This window comes from Lemur catta, chromosome 2, assembly GCF_020740605.2.
Source record: "Lemur catta isolate mLemCat1 chromosome 2, mLemCat1.pri, whole genome shotgun sequence".
NCBI lineage: Eukaryota > Metazoa > Chordata > Mammalia > Primates > Lemuridae > Lemur > Lemur catta.
In genome coordinates this window covers 56,204,481-56,221,635 of record NC_059129.1, presented here as the reverse complement: position 1 = coordinate 56,221,635, position 17,155 = coordinate 56,204,481, and the positions used below count along the sequence as shown (strand labels likewise).

Sequence of the window (17,155 nt, the reverse complement as noted above, 5' to 3'; positions counted from 1 at the left end):
CCAGGCGCACTGTCTGCGGAATGGACACGCTTGAGGCTCTGACTCAGAGGGATGGGTGGGACATGGGCAATATATATAACCTGAGCTTTTGTACCCCCATAATAAGCTGAAATAAAAAAAAATAGATCGGATGTAATTCGGAAGGAAAAGTGCCAGAACCTACCAAAGATTCCATGGGAAGAAGTTGCAGAGTAGAACAAGAAGGAGCAAGATATTGGCAGAGAGCATCCCCCAAGAGACTTGGAGCCCAGTGAAAAAACGTAGGTGGTGGTTTTGTTTCTCCTTCCCTCACACCTCTGGCAATCAGCAGGCTCCTGAACTGCTGGATAGCCTTTCTACCCTCACAAGCCCCAAAACTGCTGCCACCAGTGCACTGGGAGCTACCTGAGGACAAAGCACCAGGCTGCCAGCCCCCTTGGGGTTGCTTCCCCGTCACACAGTCCTGCGCTGAGAGGGCAGGCACCATATTGCCTCTCCATCCACGGAGCACCTTTGTGCTTCCCAGGGAGTTTCAGCCCCTCAGTTTTTGTCTCACTCATTCCCAAACAAATATTTCCCAATTCCAGCCCAGACCGTGGGAGCCACAAGGGCCAGTGTGACCCCAGAGCTTGGATGTTCCAGGCAGGCTGTGTACCAGAGAGAGGGACAGAGATGACCAGAGTGTTAGCTCTCCTCCACTCTGACACTTTTCCTCACTCCCCCCCACTGCTGCCCAAGAGGGATGATTGAGCCAAAATCTCAGAAGTGGCCCCTACCCCTCTACTGTGCCTACCACACCGAAGCTTCCACAGAGAACAGGGCTCACATGTTTCCTTTTAAAGACCTGCAGCAGACCAAGCAGTTCTCTGTCTGTGAGCTCCCTGCCCTCTGGCCCTCCCCAGTGCCGCTTGCCCTGCTGCTCCAAAGCAGAGGGACATCAAACCTGCTTGAGACCAGCACGCTTCTCCCTGGCATGATCAGGGATCGAACTTGGGGGACCTGGGGACAGGCCTGCAGGCCAGGTCCCATCCCCCCAGAACTCGATTGTCTTGCTCAGCAGCAGGAGGGGAGATTTGTGAACTAATCTTGGGAGCCCACATGGGCAGAACTGAGAGAAGAGCACAGTGTGGGTCTGAGCCACAGTGAACTGTGGAGCACCCCTACCTCCACCGGAAAGCTGCCGTCTCAGCCCAGGACAGTATCCCGGACAGGGAAGCTCCCAGCCTGCAGTGCAATGGCTGGTGAGCTCAGCGAGCTCGAGCTCCTGCCTGCTGGCAAACACCGGAAGGAGACTGCAGGGCAGGGAAAGGGGAAGATGAGTGAAATCTACTGACAGCCAGATGGTCAATCTCAGACAGCCCTGTCTCCAAAATCAGGCTTTCTGGCTTGGAGGGGCCACTTCAGCTCCCCGCCCCCCCAGTGGTTTTCCACAGTGATCTGGGAGCAGACCCTTGACCCCTGCCAATATAGCTCCCTTTGTGGAACATACAGGTGGGCTCACCTGACTGAGCCCTGCCCACCCTGACTCCTCCACTCACCTCTGCTGTGGTGCACAATAGGGAGTATCCTGGGAGTTCCAGAGCCCTGCTCACCACCTGGGGCATTCAAGTTCTTCTCCTGAGGGACTAGAGTTGATCACAGGTCCCAAAAACAACACTGCAGCTTTTTCCTTCTGGCAAGCGCCACCTACTGGCATGGAGGACAACGTGTATTGCCCATTACAGCCCTTACTGACTCAATCATACAGCGTGGGGCTGATTCATTCCTAGAAATTTTCCATTCATTTTGGTTCTCAGCATGGAAAAAGAGAATATGAGTAAAAGCAAAAGAAGATATAAGGATTTCAGGGCTGAAGTATTTTAAAAGTTTACTTTTTTTTTAAGTAGATAGTAGTAAGAGTATCTAAAAGATCATGTAACTTTCTGTTCCATGTGTTACTACTTTTGTTCAAGTTTTAAAAGTAGAAAAAAGAAGGCCTCTATCTCTCTGAAATAGATATTGGTCTCAGTAATTGCTACCAGTTTGAATTCAGTACAGGCTCAGTACTGAATTCCCTAAATAATTCACCACATGCAATCATTGCAACAACCATGTGAAATAGGTTATCCACAATCACCATTTTATACATGAAGAAACTTTAACTAAAGCGGTGAAGTTCTTGCCATGATCGTTAAACTATTAAGTGATTGTCTTAGTCTATGCAAGCTGCTGTTACAAAATACCATAAACTGGGTGGCTTATAAGCAACTAAAATTCATCTCTCATAGTTCTGGTAGCTGGGAAGTCTATGATCAAGACACCAGCAAATTCAGTGTCTGGGGAGGGCCCAATCCTGGTACCCAGAAGCATCAGCCTTTTCACTAGAACCTCACATGGAAGAAGAGGCAAGTGATCTCTCTTGCTCCTCTTTTATAAGGGCACGAATAGTCATGAGGGCTCTTTCCACATGACCTAATCACCTCCCAAAGGCTCCACCTCCTCATACCATCACCATTATCTTGGAAGTTAGAATTCCAACATATGAATTTTGGGAGCACACAAACATTCAAAGCATAGCACAGTTTGAGCCATAATTTGAATCCAGATCTTTAAGAAAGACTCCAAAGCTTTAGACGTTATCCTTTGTATTTAGTGCTTCCTTTGAAAACAAAGTGGAAGGAGTGATAACATAATAAGATCAACAACATTGTACTTTACACAAAGCAAATGTTAATTACATGTCAAGTGCTGTACTAAGCATTATATATGAATCTTATATATCTTCCAATAATTTTATGAAGTAAGAATTGTAATTATATCATTTTACTGATTAGGAAAGGGAGGCAAAAAATGTGGTATATATGTACCATGGAGTACTACTTATCCATAAAAAAGAATGAAATAAAGTCATTTGCAGCAGTGTGGATTGGAACTGGAGACCATTATCCTAAGTGAAGTATCTCAGGAATGGAAAAACGAGCACCATATGTTCTCACTAATAAGTGCAAGCTAATAGATGGCTACACATGGACACCAAGAGAGATAAAGGACATGAGAAACCAAGATGGGTGATAAGAGGGTGGGTATTGTATGAAAACTTACCTGTTGGGTACAATAAACACCATTCTGGTGATGGGCACACCAAAAGCTCTGACTTAGCATTATACAAGATATCCATATAATGAAAATACTTCTACCCCCTTAATTAATATTTCGAAATAAAATAAAATAAAACAAAAAATCTTAGGAATCTTTTATGATATTAAATATTCTCTTCTATTGGATTCCTGGGAACCCTTTCCATCCACCCTCTTTCTCAGTGCCAGGTCCTTTTCTCTCCATTGTTCAATAGTCAGATATCCAGCTATGAGTCACTCTGCCACAACAGACTGACTTAAGTCACCCTAATAAACCTATCTTCACTCCTGTTCTCTATAATTTCACTCAGCTTTGCTGTCATTTTTCTGGGCAGGAATATTGAGTCCCCACAAATATGATGCTATACAGCAGGGAGTTATTCTTGGTGGTATTCTTGTTAAGAAGGATCCATTTATTAGGTAATAGGTATACCATTTCAGGTATACCATAGAGAAAATATTTCTCTTCATACTAGACTATTTTTTTAATCAACAAGCCAATAAGTTACCCAAATGTAAGCTATTTCTAATTCTAGGTCCTAAATTGACTCTTATGCTCTTAGAAATTTGTAATAGCTTTAAACAAAACAAAGACAATAAATAAGAGTTTACAAGAGAATCAATGTTTTTTTTTTAAATTGGCTAGGTTTCTTTTCTTTTCTTTTTTTTTTTTTGCTTTTGCTAAAACACACTGACTTACCATTATCATGATACTTCCCTAACTAAGTCTGAATTCATGACTCCTAAAATATGTTTTTAATACAAAATACACAAGGACTTAAATGTGGGATTTGGAAACATTGCATTATTAATGTAATAATCTTTAACTCTTCCACTTTTCATAGATATGATTATTTCATTAATAGCCAGGAAAGATAGGCAATCACTGTAAAAGTCTGGCTAAAAGTTAGATCATACCAATTAATGGGCAACTATGAAAATGTTTTCTGTGTATTTGCCAAAAGTGTTTAACAGAACTCTTGACTAGCACTAAACTATCACTGGCATATGGTAGAAAGTGAATGGGCATTCGCCCATAAAGACGAGATTAAACTTCTGTAAGTCAGTTTCCTCATCTGTTAAAATGGGAATAATTAAATTTACCTTGAATTATGGTTATGAAAGTAAATTAATATATATATAAGATATGTGCAACACTACAGAAGATCTCAAATCAGTTCTCATTGTTCCTCTATTGGGTTCCTGTATTGCTTAGAACATACTCCAATGCTTATCAACACAAAAGGCAGGAAAAGTTATTGCAATAAATAGCTTTAAAAATATATCGCATTTTGAAACAACTTTAAGATTCACCACCTACCACTCAGCATTTCCCAGGCTTACCCACTTTGAATAAGCTGAGAGTGCAAGGTTATAGGGCAATTCAAAAACAACTTAGTGTATGTTGTTACCTTGGGAACCAAGCTGTCTTTCGAAAGGCCCTGGAATTTTGCAAGCATGGTCATGGAGATTCTAATTGAAAGTTATTTGGAAAGTTTCAATTTGATATTTAAAAAGAGGTCATTAAATACAGATATTAATGACTCTCATGAAACTACTGATTTCACATTGATGCATTTACTGAAGCCCAACACATTGGAAACTGAAAAGGAAGCCATCACATTTGATAAGGTGTCATCTATACCAGCAAAAAAATTTCACCTTTCAGCTGAAATTTAAAAAGCCAAAAATGGAAATATATTTCATCAAGCAATCCTGAGGGTTTTTTAAATCTCTTCTATGTAAATTCATTTCAAGAATGGTCCTGATGCTACATTTATGATGGTGGGAAAACTACTACCCTGATTTTTAGTGATTTATATGTATCGTCCATAAGCAAACACCTGGAAAGCTAAGTTAGCTTTGATTGTAATTTGAGAGAGAAATTAATCTATCTTCAAGTTTTCTTATCTTAAAATTGTGAACATCTGTGTCACTGAATTTTTTGGTCCCCAAAATGAAGAAATAAAAATAAATTTTCGAAAGCAAGTGTAAAGGAAAATTATACAGGGAAAATTTTAAGTCACCCTAAGAAGTTTTCATTTAATTTCCTTTACATATTTTCCAACTGATTTTCTAATACATGTAGTAATTCTTTTAACATTATTGCCATATATAGTAGCAGTTTATCTTGGCCACTGATATCTTTTTCTCGCCTTCAAATTTTAGCATTCATGTCTCCCAGCTTTGATGTTATCACTGAAAAATGCACTTTTAGCTTACTGTAGAAGCTCTTTTATTTGCTACTGTGGTTTATTTAAACAAGAATGATAATAGTTGTTATTTCTAGACCCCTGTTGTTATTCTCTCAGGATCCATGGACTCTTCCTTCTGTCATATCATTGTTTTGCCAGGGAACTCATTTGTTTTTGTTATTACTGTTGCCCTTAAGAATGAATCCATTCATATCTGTGTTGCTTTCACAAAGACTAACTGATAAAGAGAAATATTTAGCATGGCTGTTTGTCTTTTAGTATTTGAGGAAAAAACATACTGAAGGATATATTTGTAAAAGGCATAACAGAACAAAGTATTTTTTTTCTTTTGGCTTACTAGATAGGTCTTGGTAGAAAAGTATCTAATTTATCCAAAATAGTGTTGGTTCTGTGGATAAATTTCTCATAGTTGATAAGAGAGAAAAAAAACAGGATGCAGGGGTACAATTCCCTTTTGAGGATGAATTTAATAGTACAATATTTTCCTATCGCAGCAGTTAATATGAACCTAAGATCCTGATGCATATTACTATATAATATAATGTAGAAAAAAACTTTTTTATATAGGCATGATACAGATATATATGTCCTTGCCCTGTCAGTTGACAGGGCCTGGAAACAGTGAGCTCAGTAGAAATGAGCACATCTAGCACTCAGATCTTAGTTAGTAATAACATTCTCCAATTAAAAAAAATAAAACAGGGCTTCTTAGAGAAATGCGTAATATTAAGGCTGGGACGACAAATACACAACATAACCCAGAGTATGGAGTAGTTCTAGAAAGTAAAAAAGTACTTTTAAAAAAAGAAGTTATTAGATAATGAAAAATATCTTTAAAATGATAAAAGGAAAGAACTATTACTTGTATCTTCTTGACGCCTCTTCCCTCCATCTTCATCTAATGTACATAGTGCTATGACTACAGTAGTGAACACATTATGTTTATTATGTCCATTGTATATTTCATTGGATTGATTTTGGCTCTTTGCATGAGTTAGAAAGCCCTTTCCAAGTTGGTTTCACTAAAATTTGGAAGTTATAGGAACATATAAATTAAGGAAAAATCTCATCTCTGTTCTACTGAGTCCAAAATCTAATCAGAAGGTATCTAATAACTCTGACTTTAACAAGATTCCCTTCTCTCCTCTCTCTCTCTCTCTCTCTTTCTCTCTCTCTCTCTCTCTCTTTCTCAATCTCTCTCTCAATGTCTAACTGAAAGAGTCCTTGCCCTGGTCCATTTTGTGTTGCTATAACACAATACCATGGACTGGATAATGTATTAATATAAAGAACAGAAATTTTTTTCTTACAGTTTTCTGAAGGCTGGGAAGTCCAAGATTAAGGTGCTGACGTTCCTGGTGGAACTTCATACTGTGTCCTCACATCCTCACATTGTGGAAGGTAGAAGAACAAGAGAGAATGATATTGCAAGCCCTTTTTATAGTAGCATTAATCCATTCACAAGGACGGAACCCTCGTGACCTAAACACTTCCCAAAGGACCCACCTCCAAACACTGTTGCTTTTGGAATTAAGTTTTCAACACATGGATTTGGGGGAACATATTCAAACCACAGAACTCCCAATATTATCTTTACTTTACAGATGTATAACTTAAAGAGTCCTAAGATTTTAAAACATACATTTATAAAATCAAGCTCCTATGTCTAGAATGGTCTGAGTAGTTCCAAAGACCTGTTGACCAGTTAAAAAAAAAACAAAACATAACTGGTAAACATTATTTTTAAAACAGCAATAACAACAACTATTTAAAGTCCTAGAAATTTGTCCAAGGACATAAAATATATGACAAAAACATTGCTTCAAGAAAATCTATAAAATGTCAGGAAGAATGGCAGGAGTCTATGGCACTTGAACCATGACTCACTCCCCCTCTCACCCTCCTCACCTTAGCAGGATGGAAACTCCACTTCTCTTGGGTACGGCTCTCTCTCCCCTCAGATCACAGTCAAGGGTATGGTATCTCACTGACAGGGACAGACCACCAGTATTTCTCATCCTTTCCAGTTCCAAGATTCCTTGGAGAGGCTAAATTCCTGGTGAGCCAAGAGATTAAGTAATCCCTTCCTCCATCCACCTCCATTTATGGGATGGGACTCTTCCCTAGGCGCAGCAGGGTAAGAATGCTGGGACTCCAATGGTCGTAACCTCAGATCACTCGTAGGGCACATGTTTTATGCCAGAAGAGACAAGCCAAGGAGACCTGAGTCTACTGCCACCACCCAATGCTCTGTTCATAAGAAGTGGTGACACTCTTGGCTCCAGCTATGAAGAAGTGGCTCAGAGGTTTTGCCTGGTGGGAAAAGTAGTCCATAAGAACAGAGAGATATGAAGTTCTCCTCAAAAGAGCTGAGTTGGTTTGAAACACAGTGTGAAGAAGCTCAAATCTAAGAGCACTCGAAGGCAATGAATATTTTGGTGGTAAGCAATTAAGAGTTACTATGGAAGCACCATGAGACCAATAAGCCAAACCACAGGGCTTCTATTTGACCAGAGAGAACAAGAAAAGCAACAGCTAAGAAGGGCCCTCCCAGGGTCAGAGCAAAGAATAGCCCCCAAAACTACCTTTGCAAAGGGGCCTAAATTTAAATTGGACTATGGACCAATTTATGCCCTTGGGATTTAGCTGAAAAACTGCTAGATCCTACCACCATTGCAAGATAAAAACAGAGGCAAACAACTTAACAGAGAGATTAGGAAAGAGACAGAGAGCACTGCTAAAATCACTGTGATCCTATCATGTCTATACGTATTGTATGTCCAAGGATGTTCCCTCCCTCTAAAGAGACATCAGAAACAGAGAAATATGACCCATACACAGGAAAAAGGGCAAACAAAAGAAACTTCCTATATGAGTCCCAAATATTGCATTTAACAGACAAAGACATCAAAGAAGTCTTTATAAATATGTTCAAATAATTAAAGGAAACAATGTATAGAGAAATAAAGGAAGACATAATGACCATGTCTCATTAACAGAGGATATCAACAAATAGATATTTGCTATAAAAAAGAAACCCTAAATTTTAGAATTGAAAAGTGCAAGAACTGAAATGGAAAATTCACTACAAATGCTCAACTTTAGATTTGAACTGGCAAAAAAGTATGAAAAACTTGAATATCGATCAATATACATGTGGAAATCTAAAGAATAGTTAAAAAAAGAAGAAGAATTAATATATTCTAGAGATATGTGGGAACCAGTAAAGTAACAGGACAGACACAACGGGAGTACCAGAATGAGAGGAGGAAAAGGAAAGGAGTGAAACATATATATATTTAGAAAAATGATGGTTGAAAATTGTGAAATTTATTTTAAAACATCAGTCTACACATCCATAATGCTCAAGAAACTTCAAGTAGGATAACCACAAAGAGATCTATATCCAGATACATAATCATAAACGTGCTGAAAGACGATGACAAAGACAAAATCTTGTAACCAGAAAGAGAAATAATTCATCACATACAGAGAAACAAAAAACAATTAACAACTGACTTCTCTCAGCAACAATAAAGGCCAGAAGGCAGTGAAATAACATATTCAAAGTGTTGAAAAATGCACAAATGCATATTTATCGACTTCCTTCTCTCAACTTATTTGAAAAGCAATTGTATAAAACAATGTGTACATAATAGTACTTGGGGGGCCTACAACATAGGGAATTGTAATATATTTGACTGTAAAAGACAAAGGACCTGAGTAGGAACAAGGCTGAATAACAAACTCTGCAGTTGGTCTCCTCTCTGCTTTTTATTCATCATTGTAATAATATATTGCTGGAATTACAACATAAATAATGTGCACAACAATATGGAGGAGACATAGAGAAGAGCTATGTAGGTAGGAACAAGATTTCTATATGTCACTGGAATAAAATTAGTGTACATGTGAAATATATTCTGATAAATTAAGCTGTATATGATCACCCTAGAACAACAACAAAGAAAATAACTCAAAAGAAATAACAGCTGAATACACATTCTTCTCAAATGTACACTTAAGATGCTCCATATGCTAAGACATAAAACAATGTTTAATAAATTTAAAGGGTTTAAATTATACAAACTATGGTCTCTAACCATAATGGACTGAAATTGGAAATCAATACAGAAATAAATTTAGGAAATTCACAAATATGTGGAAATTGAACAACACACTCCTAAAAAGCCAATGGGTCACAAAAATTAAAAGGAAAATTAGAAAATACCTTGAAATGAACAAAAATAAACAATATACCAAAACTTATGGGATGAGGCTAAAGTAGTGTGTGGCAGGAAATGTATTGCAGTGAATTTCCATATTAAAGAAGAAGAAAGATATCTAATCAATCAAAAAACTTTTCATCCTATGATACTGGAAAAAAGAAGAGCAAACTAGACCCAAAGGACGTAGAAGAAAGAAAATAATAAACCCTAGAGATTTAGAGAAAAATGAAAACTGAAAATGATTCAAAACTTTTTTATTTGTATAAATATTAGTAATGAGCACTGAAGCAAGAAAAAACATTGTAAGTGGAGAAATGCACTAAAAATAAATGTATCATTTAAATCTTTCAAGGGGCATCAATAGCTGCTTTAACAAAATAAATAGCCATAAAAGCATTAGAGGAATTTATTCCTACACATTTGACTTGCTCTTAGACAGAAACTCATATTCAGGGAGCATATTAATACCACAGATACTTCTTCACAATCTAATAGTAGCAATTACATTTTTAATGATTGAAAAAGACAGGTATGTATAGGAAAATGAAAAGAGGATGCTATCAAATGATATTATTAGTGTTTTTCTCATACAACCCAATAAATTCTTATAATGCTACTAAGACAGTTTTTATAGAGCTTAAAGAAATAACATTGAGAGTTTGTTACATGTAACTCATAAATATGAAATAACATTAATGTAAGGGAGAAAACTGAGATAGTGAGAGGCAAAATAGCCCAAGTCCTGAGGTTGTGGTAGGAAATGATAAAGAGGTGGTAGGATTAGAATCAAGAGTTCTTTTAGTTCTTCAGTGTCTTTGATTCTAAAAGGAACATCTGCATTTAGCATAACATTTTTTTACAGTCTGCTTTTTAACATGTTGAATGCCCATAGCACTAAGTGTGCCTTCCTGTGGCATTCATTTCCTTCTCTCCAGTCTTAAGGGAATCTGTCTACTTGTCATCTCTCCAATTAATAATACGAGTGGGCACTTATTGAAGAGTCACTGTGTGCCAGACACTTGTGGAACATTTCTGACATGTGTTATTTCTGATCCTTAAAACACCTGGCTATAAGGGTTCCTGCTTTCACAGAATTATTCCAGGGTTTGTGTGCCAGGGTGGTGACTTCACACACCATAATGGCACTGGTGGCAAGTCTATCTACGGGGAGAAATTTGATGATGAGAACTTCATCCTGAAACATACAGGTCCTGGCATCTTGTCCATGGCAAATGCTGGACCCAACACAAACGGTTCCCAGTTTTTCATCTGCACTGCCAAGACTGAGTGGTTGGATGGCAACCATGTGGCCTTTGGCAATGTGAAAGAGGGCATGAATATTGTGGAAGCCATGGAGCACTTTGGATCCAGGAATGGCAAGACCAGCAAGAAGATCACCATTGCTGACTGTGGACAACTCTAATAAATTTGACTTAAATGTTTTATCTTAACCACCAGACCATTCCTTCTGTAGCTCAGGAGAGTACCCCTCTACCCCATTTGCTTGCGATATCCTGTAATCTTTGTGCTCTTGCTGCAGTTCTTTGGGCTCCACGTTTTCCTTATTCCCCTCCACATCTAGCTGGATTGCAGAGTTAAGTTTATGATTATGAAATAAAAACTAAATAAAAAAAAAAAAAAGAAAAAAGAAATATATTTGCATCCTTGCTTTTAAAGACAAGACAAGGAAACTAAGGTACAGAAGAGTTGAATCACTTATCCAAAGTCTCCTACTAAGTTTAGAGGTGAAATTTAAACTTAAATACATGTAATGGAATGTTTTTTTTTTTTTTTTGGCTACACATTCTGATGTCCTCCTGAGGACAGGGACTCTGTCTTGCTCATCATAGAATTCTATCTCCATACTGTCTGGAGAAATCTCAATGAATTTTATTTCAGTGAAGTGAAGTTGGTGAGATATTATAGCATCATGTAAGTATGACAGACTAGGAATGAAGAACTTTGGGTTCTGGTTAGCTAGAAAGTCTTCTTGAGTAAATAACTTCCCTTCTGTCTACTTTGTTGCTCTGTTTCCTCGACTGTAAAATGGTGATTCAATGATTGGAGTCAAATTGTGGATTTGGAAGCAAATGGGAAAGATAACCTTCACCAATAATGAATCTCATAGACACAAATCTATGTTTAACCCATCACTTAGTCACTGGGAAATCCTTTTAACACTCATTGTGGTGCAGATATCTCACTTCTCTTTTTATACCTATCTATTCATAGAATGGTAGCCACAGAGAATTGTCTTCCATAGTGTCAGAGGAAATCAGTTTTTCAAATAAAACTTTAGAACCCAAACAAGACCAATAATTCATTTTTTAGTAATATGAGCTTCCAATAATGCCCTTAAAAGCTAAAAAGAGGAAAATCATGCCAGTGTATATAAAGCATCTTCCTGTACCTCGTTGTTGTTTTTGTTTTTAATTTATATTATCACTTCCTCAGCTATATTTTTTAGGCTTGCCAGGAATGTTAAACTAGCTAGTGATTTTACAATATGCCTCAAACATATTTTCTTTGTTGTAGATATTCTACAAGCAGCAAGTGGCTTGAGTTGTCATTTTCTCTGACACTTTGAGCTGCTTTTTGGTTTCTGATAGCTTTTCTAGCTCATGGTGTATCAGTTCGGGCTGGATGCTTTTTCCTTTGACAACATGGAGCGGATGAGTTGAAAGACCATAGTAACACACAGAAAAATCGACTATCACTTTGCTTTTGAAGTGTTCCAAAAGTTGAAGCTGTGCTTCCTTTGGATCCTTCTGGAGAATATTCCCATGTGGAGCAATTCCTTGCAGGCATTTCACATTCCTGCTCTGACTTGGACTCCACTTATAATTACATAGTCACTTAAAAATCCATTTTAGGAGGTAGGGCTAGAGAAGATTAGGCTGTTCATTAAAATATCTTTTTTTCTTTGTAAGGTTTTCTGCTTTTTCACAGCCTAAGCCTTTACATGTTGGGATGTGATATGAAAGTTGAAAATAAATAGATTGAAAAATAAAACTATTAACATTTGAGATTCAACCAAATCAGGGAGATTTTTTTTTTTCTGTACTAAATAAAAATTTCATGTGTTAATTGCTAGGCCTATGCTTGGAACCCTAGCCCAGCTGTGTTGAAATTAAATGGCTTTAGATTTTAGGATTTGAAACCCTCTCCAAATAATATTTTGAAGGCAGAGAGGGGTTACACAGCTTCTGTGCACTGGAAGATTCACCTCTTAGAGTAGAACCCTCCACCTTCCTTACCTGCTTTCCCTTTGTAATGATACAAGGTGATGTTTAGTCACTGAGAATTTTAGTAAGACCTTGTTGCCAGAATCTATTATGGTATCAGGTTTATTTGATACCTTATTTGATTGTCTAGGAAGTACATTATTGTTGGCCATTGATTCAATTTCCCTTGTACATTCCATTATACATTCTAGTTTTAATTGTCTACTTCCACAACTGTACATTTTAAGCCACTGTGATTATGCAATGTTTGTGTGGCCATCGGTTAAATTACTATAGTTTCATTCCAGAGGATCTGTTACCTTCACACAGGAGTAATTGCTGCCAAGCAAGAGCACACTCAAAAACCCATTAACAACCAGCTTTTATGGCTTTCTTGACCCCCCACCCTCAAATGCCATGAAGTTCTAAAGAGAAATATAAATGAGGGAAACAGGCCCCAATGAAAGGGGTTATTGTGACCTGCACAGTTTATGCCCTGCCTACCCAGATTCAAATTAAACAAATTTAAACTGAACCATTCAAGCAAACCTCGTTTGTAGATAAATAGAGAGAGAGATCCTAAGTTTGCTGCCCCTGTAGGGAGGTTGGAGTGAAAGATCATTCCTGTGGCTTTTCCATGTCTCTCAGAGACAGGAAATGCTGATTTGGGGACTAACAGCCCTGACCAGCTCTAGCTATGGTTTCCCTCACAGCTCTCGACAGTTTGGATGGAGAAGGCCTCAACCTACCCAGAACATGGAGGTTCAAAACGGCAATAGGCAAGCGAGAGAGCCCTAGTCCCGTTTAATTTGCTATGTCTCCAAAGTTACTTCAGCAAATCAGAGCCATTCTGTCTCCATAATTAAGGCAATATACTTTTCAATCAACTTATTATTGACTGTTTCAATACTAATTCTAGCTGGCTTCAATCATCTCCTAGATACTCCATTAAAAGAAATATTAGAATTGCTGGTTTCCAGCGTCAAAGAGTTATATAAACTAAGCCTTTATAAAATCACAGCTTCTTAGAGCTATAAGAATATTAGTGAATACTCTTTTCCACACTCATTTTACATGTGAAGACTCTGTGAGCCCAGCTAGTTATGTGAATTTCTCAAAGTCATCTAATTGGTTGGGAAAAAAAGAAGACTACAATGCAAGTCTTAACATTTTTCTCAATTTTCCTGTGGGATTTAATATTGAATACATGTATTCTACTCTGCATTGCTTCTTTTTTAGCTATCCTACCTTCTCCATGCAATATTCTATATACTGAGATCTACACAATTAATTGTGGACCCCAAACTCTACAAAATAGGAAAAAGATCTATGACATTTAGAGTTGAAGCACTAGAGTTACCTGCTGCAGTAGCCAAACATACTTAAAGTGCTGTGCTGTCATCAGCATGAGCCATTGGTAGAGATCCTTCCTAATGTGGAAACTGACAGAGCAGAAACTGATGTCTCCTATGGTCCACAAGGCCAGGACAGAGACCTTCCCCCAGACTCTGGCTGTCAGTCTCAAAGCTACCATCTGCACTCCTAAGGAAGCAATACATGATGGTGGGATAGTGGGTTTTCAAACATAGGCACAAATATATTACAAAAGGTAGGATAGGAATAACAATATATTCTCCGCAAACCAATGATGTAAAGGATATTGGTCTCATCTTCTGAGACACTCATGCAATGTTCCTGCCTTGAACTTCACCTTATCCTCAATAGCAATCTCTGCTTAAAAATTGATAGGTATTCTTATGTGTCACTTCCATTCTTCTGTTAATGGATGTACTCAAATATATCCAGCTCTTTTATACTCTGAGCACATCTGTTTATAGAGCATGTAGGACACGTGAAATAGATACAGTCTCAGTAAATGCTACCTTTTAATGAAAGTCCATGGGGTGAGAGCAAAAGAGAAAGTAAATTACAAGATAAAGTAAAACCAGCAATGCTACAAGAGGAAAAATTGACTACCTCTTTTTGAAGAAATCAGTTCACACTGGAAGTAATATTTAAGGATTAGCAAATTTCTAGCTCAATCAGAACAGAGCTATAAAAAAAAGTCATTTTATCTATTTCAAGTCTATACAAAAACATGCATTTGGACATGGTTTTGTTATGAAATTGGTTTTTTTGAATACAATTAAGGGCAAGATTTTGGGGGTAGGGGGGTAGATACAAATCAAACAATCTGGGGGATGGCACATTTGGAAGTTAAAAGAACTTGCTGCTACTATCTCTGAGGTCAGCTGCATTGCATAAAATATAATAATATGGGGAACGCCTGTCACTTGTTACATAATTACACTGTGGAGGGGAAAAGATTACATTCCATTAAATTGTGCTGAGTATGCTGAGATTGATAGTAGTGGAGAAATAATCACACTTAATGTTTTTGTTTTTGCTTTTTTTTTTTTTCATTTTTGAGACTGAGATAGAGTACTGTGGCATCAGCCTAGCTCACAGCAACCTCAAACTCCTCGGCTCAACTTATCCTCCTGCCCCAGCCTCCCAAGTAGCTGGAACTACAGGAGCGCACCCTGAAGCCCAGCTCATTTTTTTCCATTTTTAGTGGCCCGGCTAATTTTTTTTTTCTATTTTTAGTAGAGACAGGGTCTCACTCTTGCTCAGGCTGGTCTCCAACTCCTTTACCTCAAGTGATCTTGCTGCCTCGGCCTCCTAGAGTGCTAGGACTACAGGCAGGAGCTACCGCACCTGACCTGTTTTTGATTTAATTTTCCTTCTCTGTCTTAAGGGAATTGGTATTGCCTTAGGGAGAAATATCACCTTTTTTAAGCTAATCTTTTTTATAGTTTTTCAATATATTAAATGAATGTTTACTAAGAGCCAGCTAAGTGCCAGGCACTTTCCTAGTACCAAGCAAATGAAAGAAAAATAAAAATATTTCTCAAGAAGATGGTTCCTGATTTAGTTATTCTGGATGAAATTTGGAATCTACTTTGGGAGATAGCATTGGAGACAACAACTAGATAACTTCTAGAAGAACTAAAATATAAATAGTTAAAAGAGGTTGTTTCTAGGGGCTAAAGATGAAGGTAGGAGGGATGGGGCAAAAGACAGTTGCTTTTCATCATAAGCTCTTCTGCATCATTTTATTTTTTATTATATTCATGTGTCATTTGCATAAGAAGTTAAAACTAAGTAACTGACTCCTTGAAAAAGAGCATGAGATGTGCTTACATCCTTAGAGTGACAGTAGGGATAAGGAGAAACAGGATGAAGGAGGAGTTAAAAACATGACCCCTAAAATTTGTCAATTTAATAGAGAAAAATCACAAAGCATAAAAACTCATTTAATTCTATAAACTAGAAAGGGAATTAGTTTTCAATTGGTGAAGCTAATTTGACTAAAATAATTAGTTCTGTTAACCTTTCTTAAAGTATTTAGAACTGCAGCACCACTCTATAGAATTTAATTGAACAAATATTTATTGAATTACACTGCATTAGATGCAGAAATTCTACCATTGGACAAGGCAGACACAATCCTCTTCACGGAGTTTACAGTTTAGTAGCAAAACTTCATCCTGCCAACGCTCAAATGTCAGGTTTATTATACAGTAAAAAGCAGACAATGATTGTTTCATCTCTTGAATAACTTAGAAGTGCCAGTATTTTTCTAAGTTCAAGTGTCAGCTCAGATTTCTTTAACTTGCACTGTTGTACTAAGTTCAAATTTGTTTGTGTTTTGGAACAGAAATTTACAATTTCCCAATCAACCACATACATGTAGCATGATTTAAAATACAAAGTATGTATGCCACTTTGTTAGGCAGTGGACAGAAAGAACACATATACTGTAGTTGAGAAAGCTGGTGATCCTTGTTATTCCAGGATAAAACATTTGGTTAAATAATTGCCTGCTGTGATAGTAGGGCAGACACATGTCACCCAGACTTGTTGGAAGAAGTAGTAGTAGTTGCTTATAACCATTATCAACAATATTCTACACAAGAAAGCTGAACTCTGAATAGAGCTGGCCAGTCTATCCTAGAAGACAGAGAGAATAAAGTTTTAATAAGGGAGGCATTCTCTGCCTGAAATCTGTAATCTGAATGGACTGAGCAGCCATTAATTTGGTGCCTCACGGGCAATAGAAGCCAACTGTTTCTGCAAAGTGACAGCCTGAGCATAACTAAGACGGTGGGACCCCAGCCTTTTCATAGAACATTTCATAAAAATTCACTGCTAAATGTAGGAGTCAGCCTGGGAGCAAAGACCAAATAAAGGGCACTGTCTTCTCATACATTACCCACTATTAAATTAAGGGGTGCAAATAAACCATTGACATCATTACATAAAAGAAACAGATATCAAGCTTATTAATCATGTCTTCAGAAGAGAAATAATTTCTCAAGGTATGATTT

General features: G+C 37.6%; 1 protein-coding gene across 1 annotated transcript; it reads left to right on the top strand.

Annotated features, from left to right (window-relative positions):
• Positions 1-10,600: 10,600 nt before the first annotated feature.
• On the top strand, positions 10,601-10,963 carry LOC123632089 (peptidyl-prolyl cis-trans isomerase A-like; the record flags this gene model as incomplete). Its single annotated transcript, XM_045542211.1, has 1 exon — positions 10,601-10,963. A coding segment is annotated over one exon (363 nt), but the record flags the coding sequence as incomplete, so codon positions are not given.
• Positions 10,964-17,155: the final 6,192 nt, after the last annotated feature.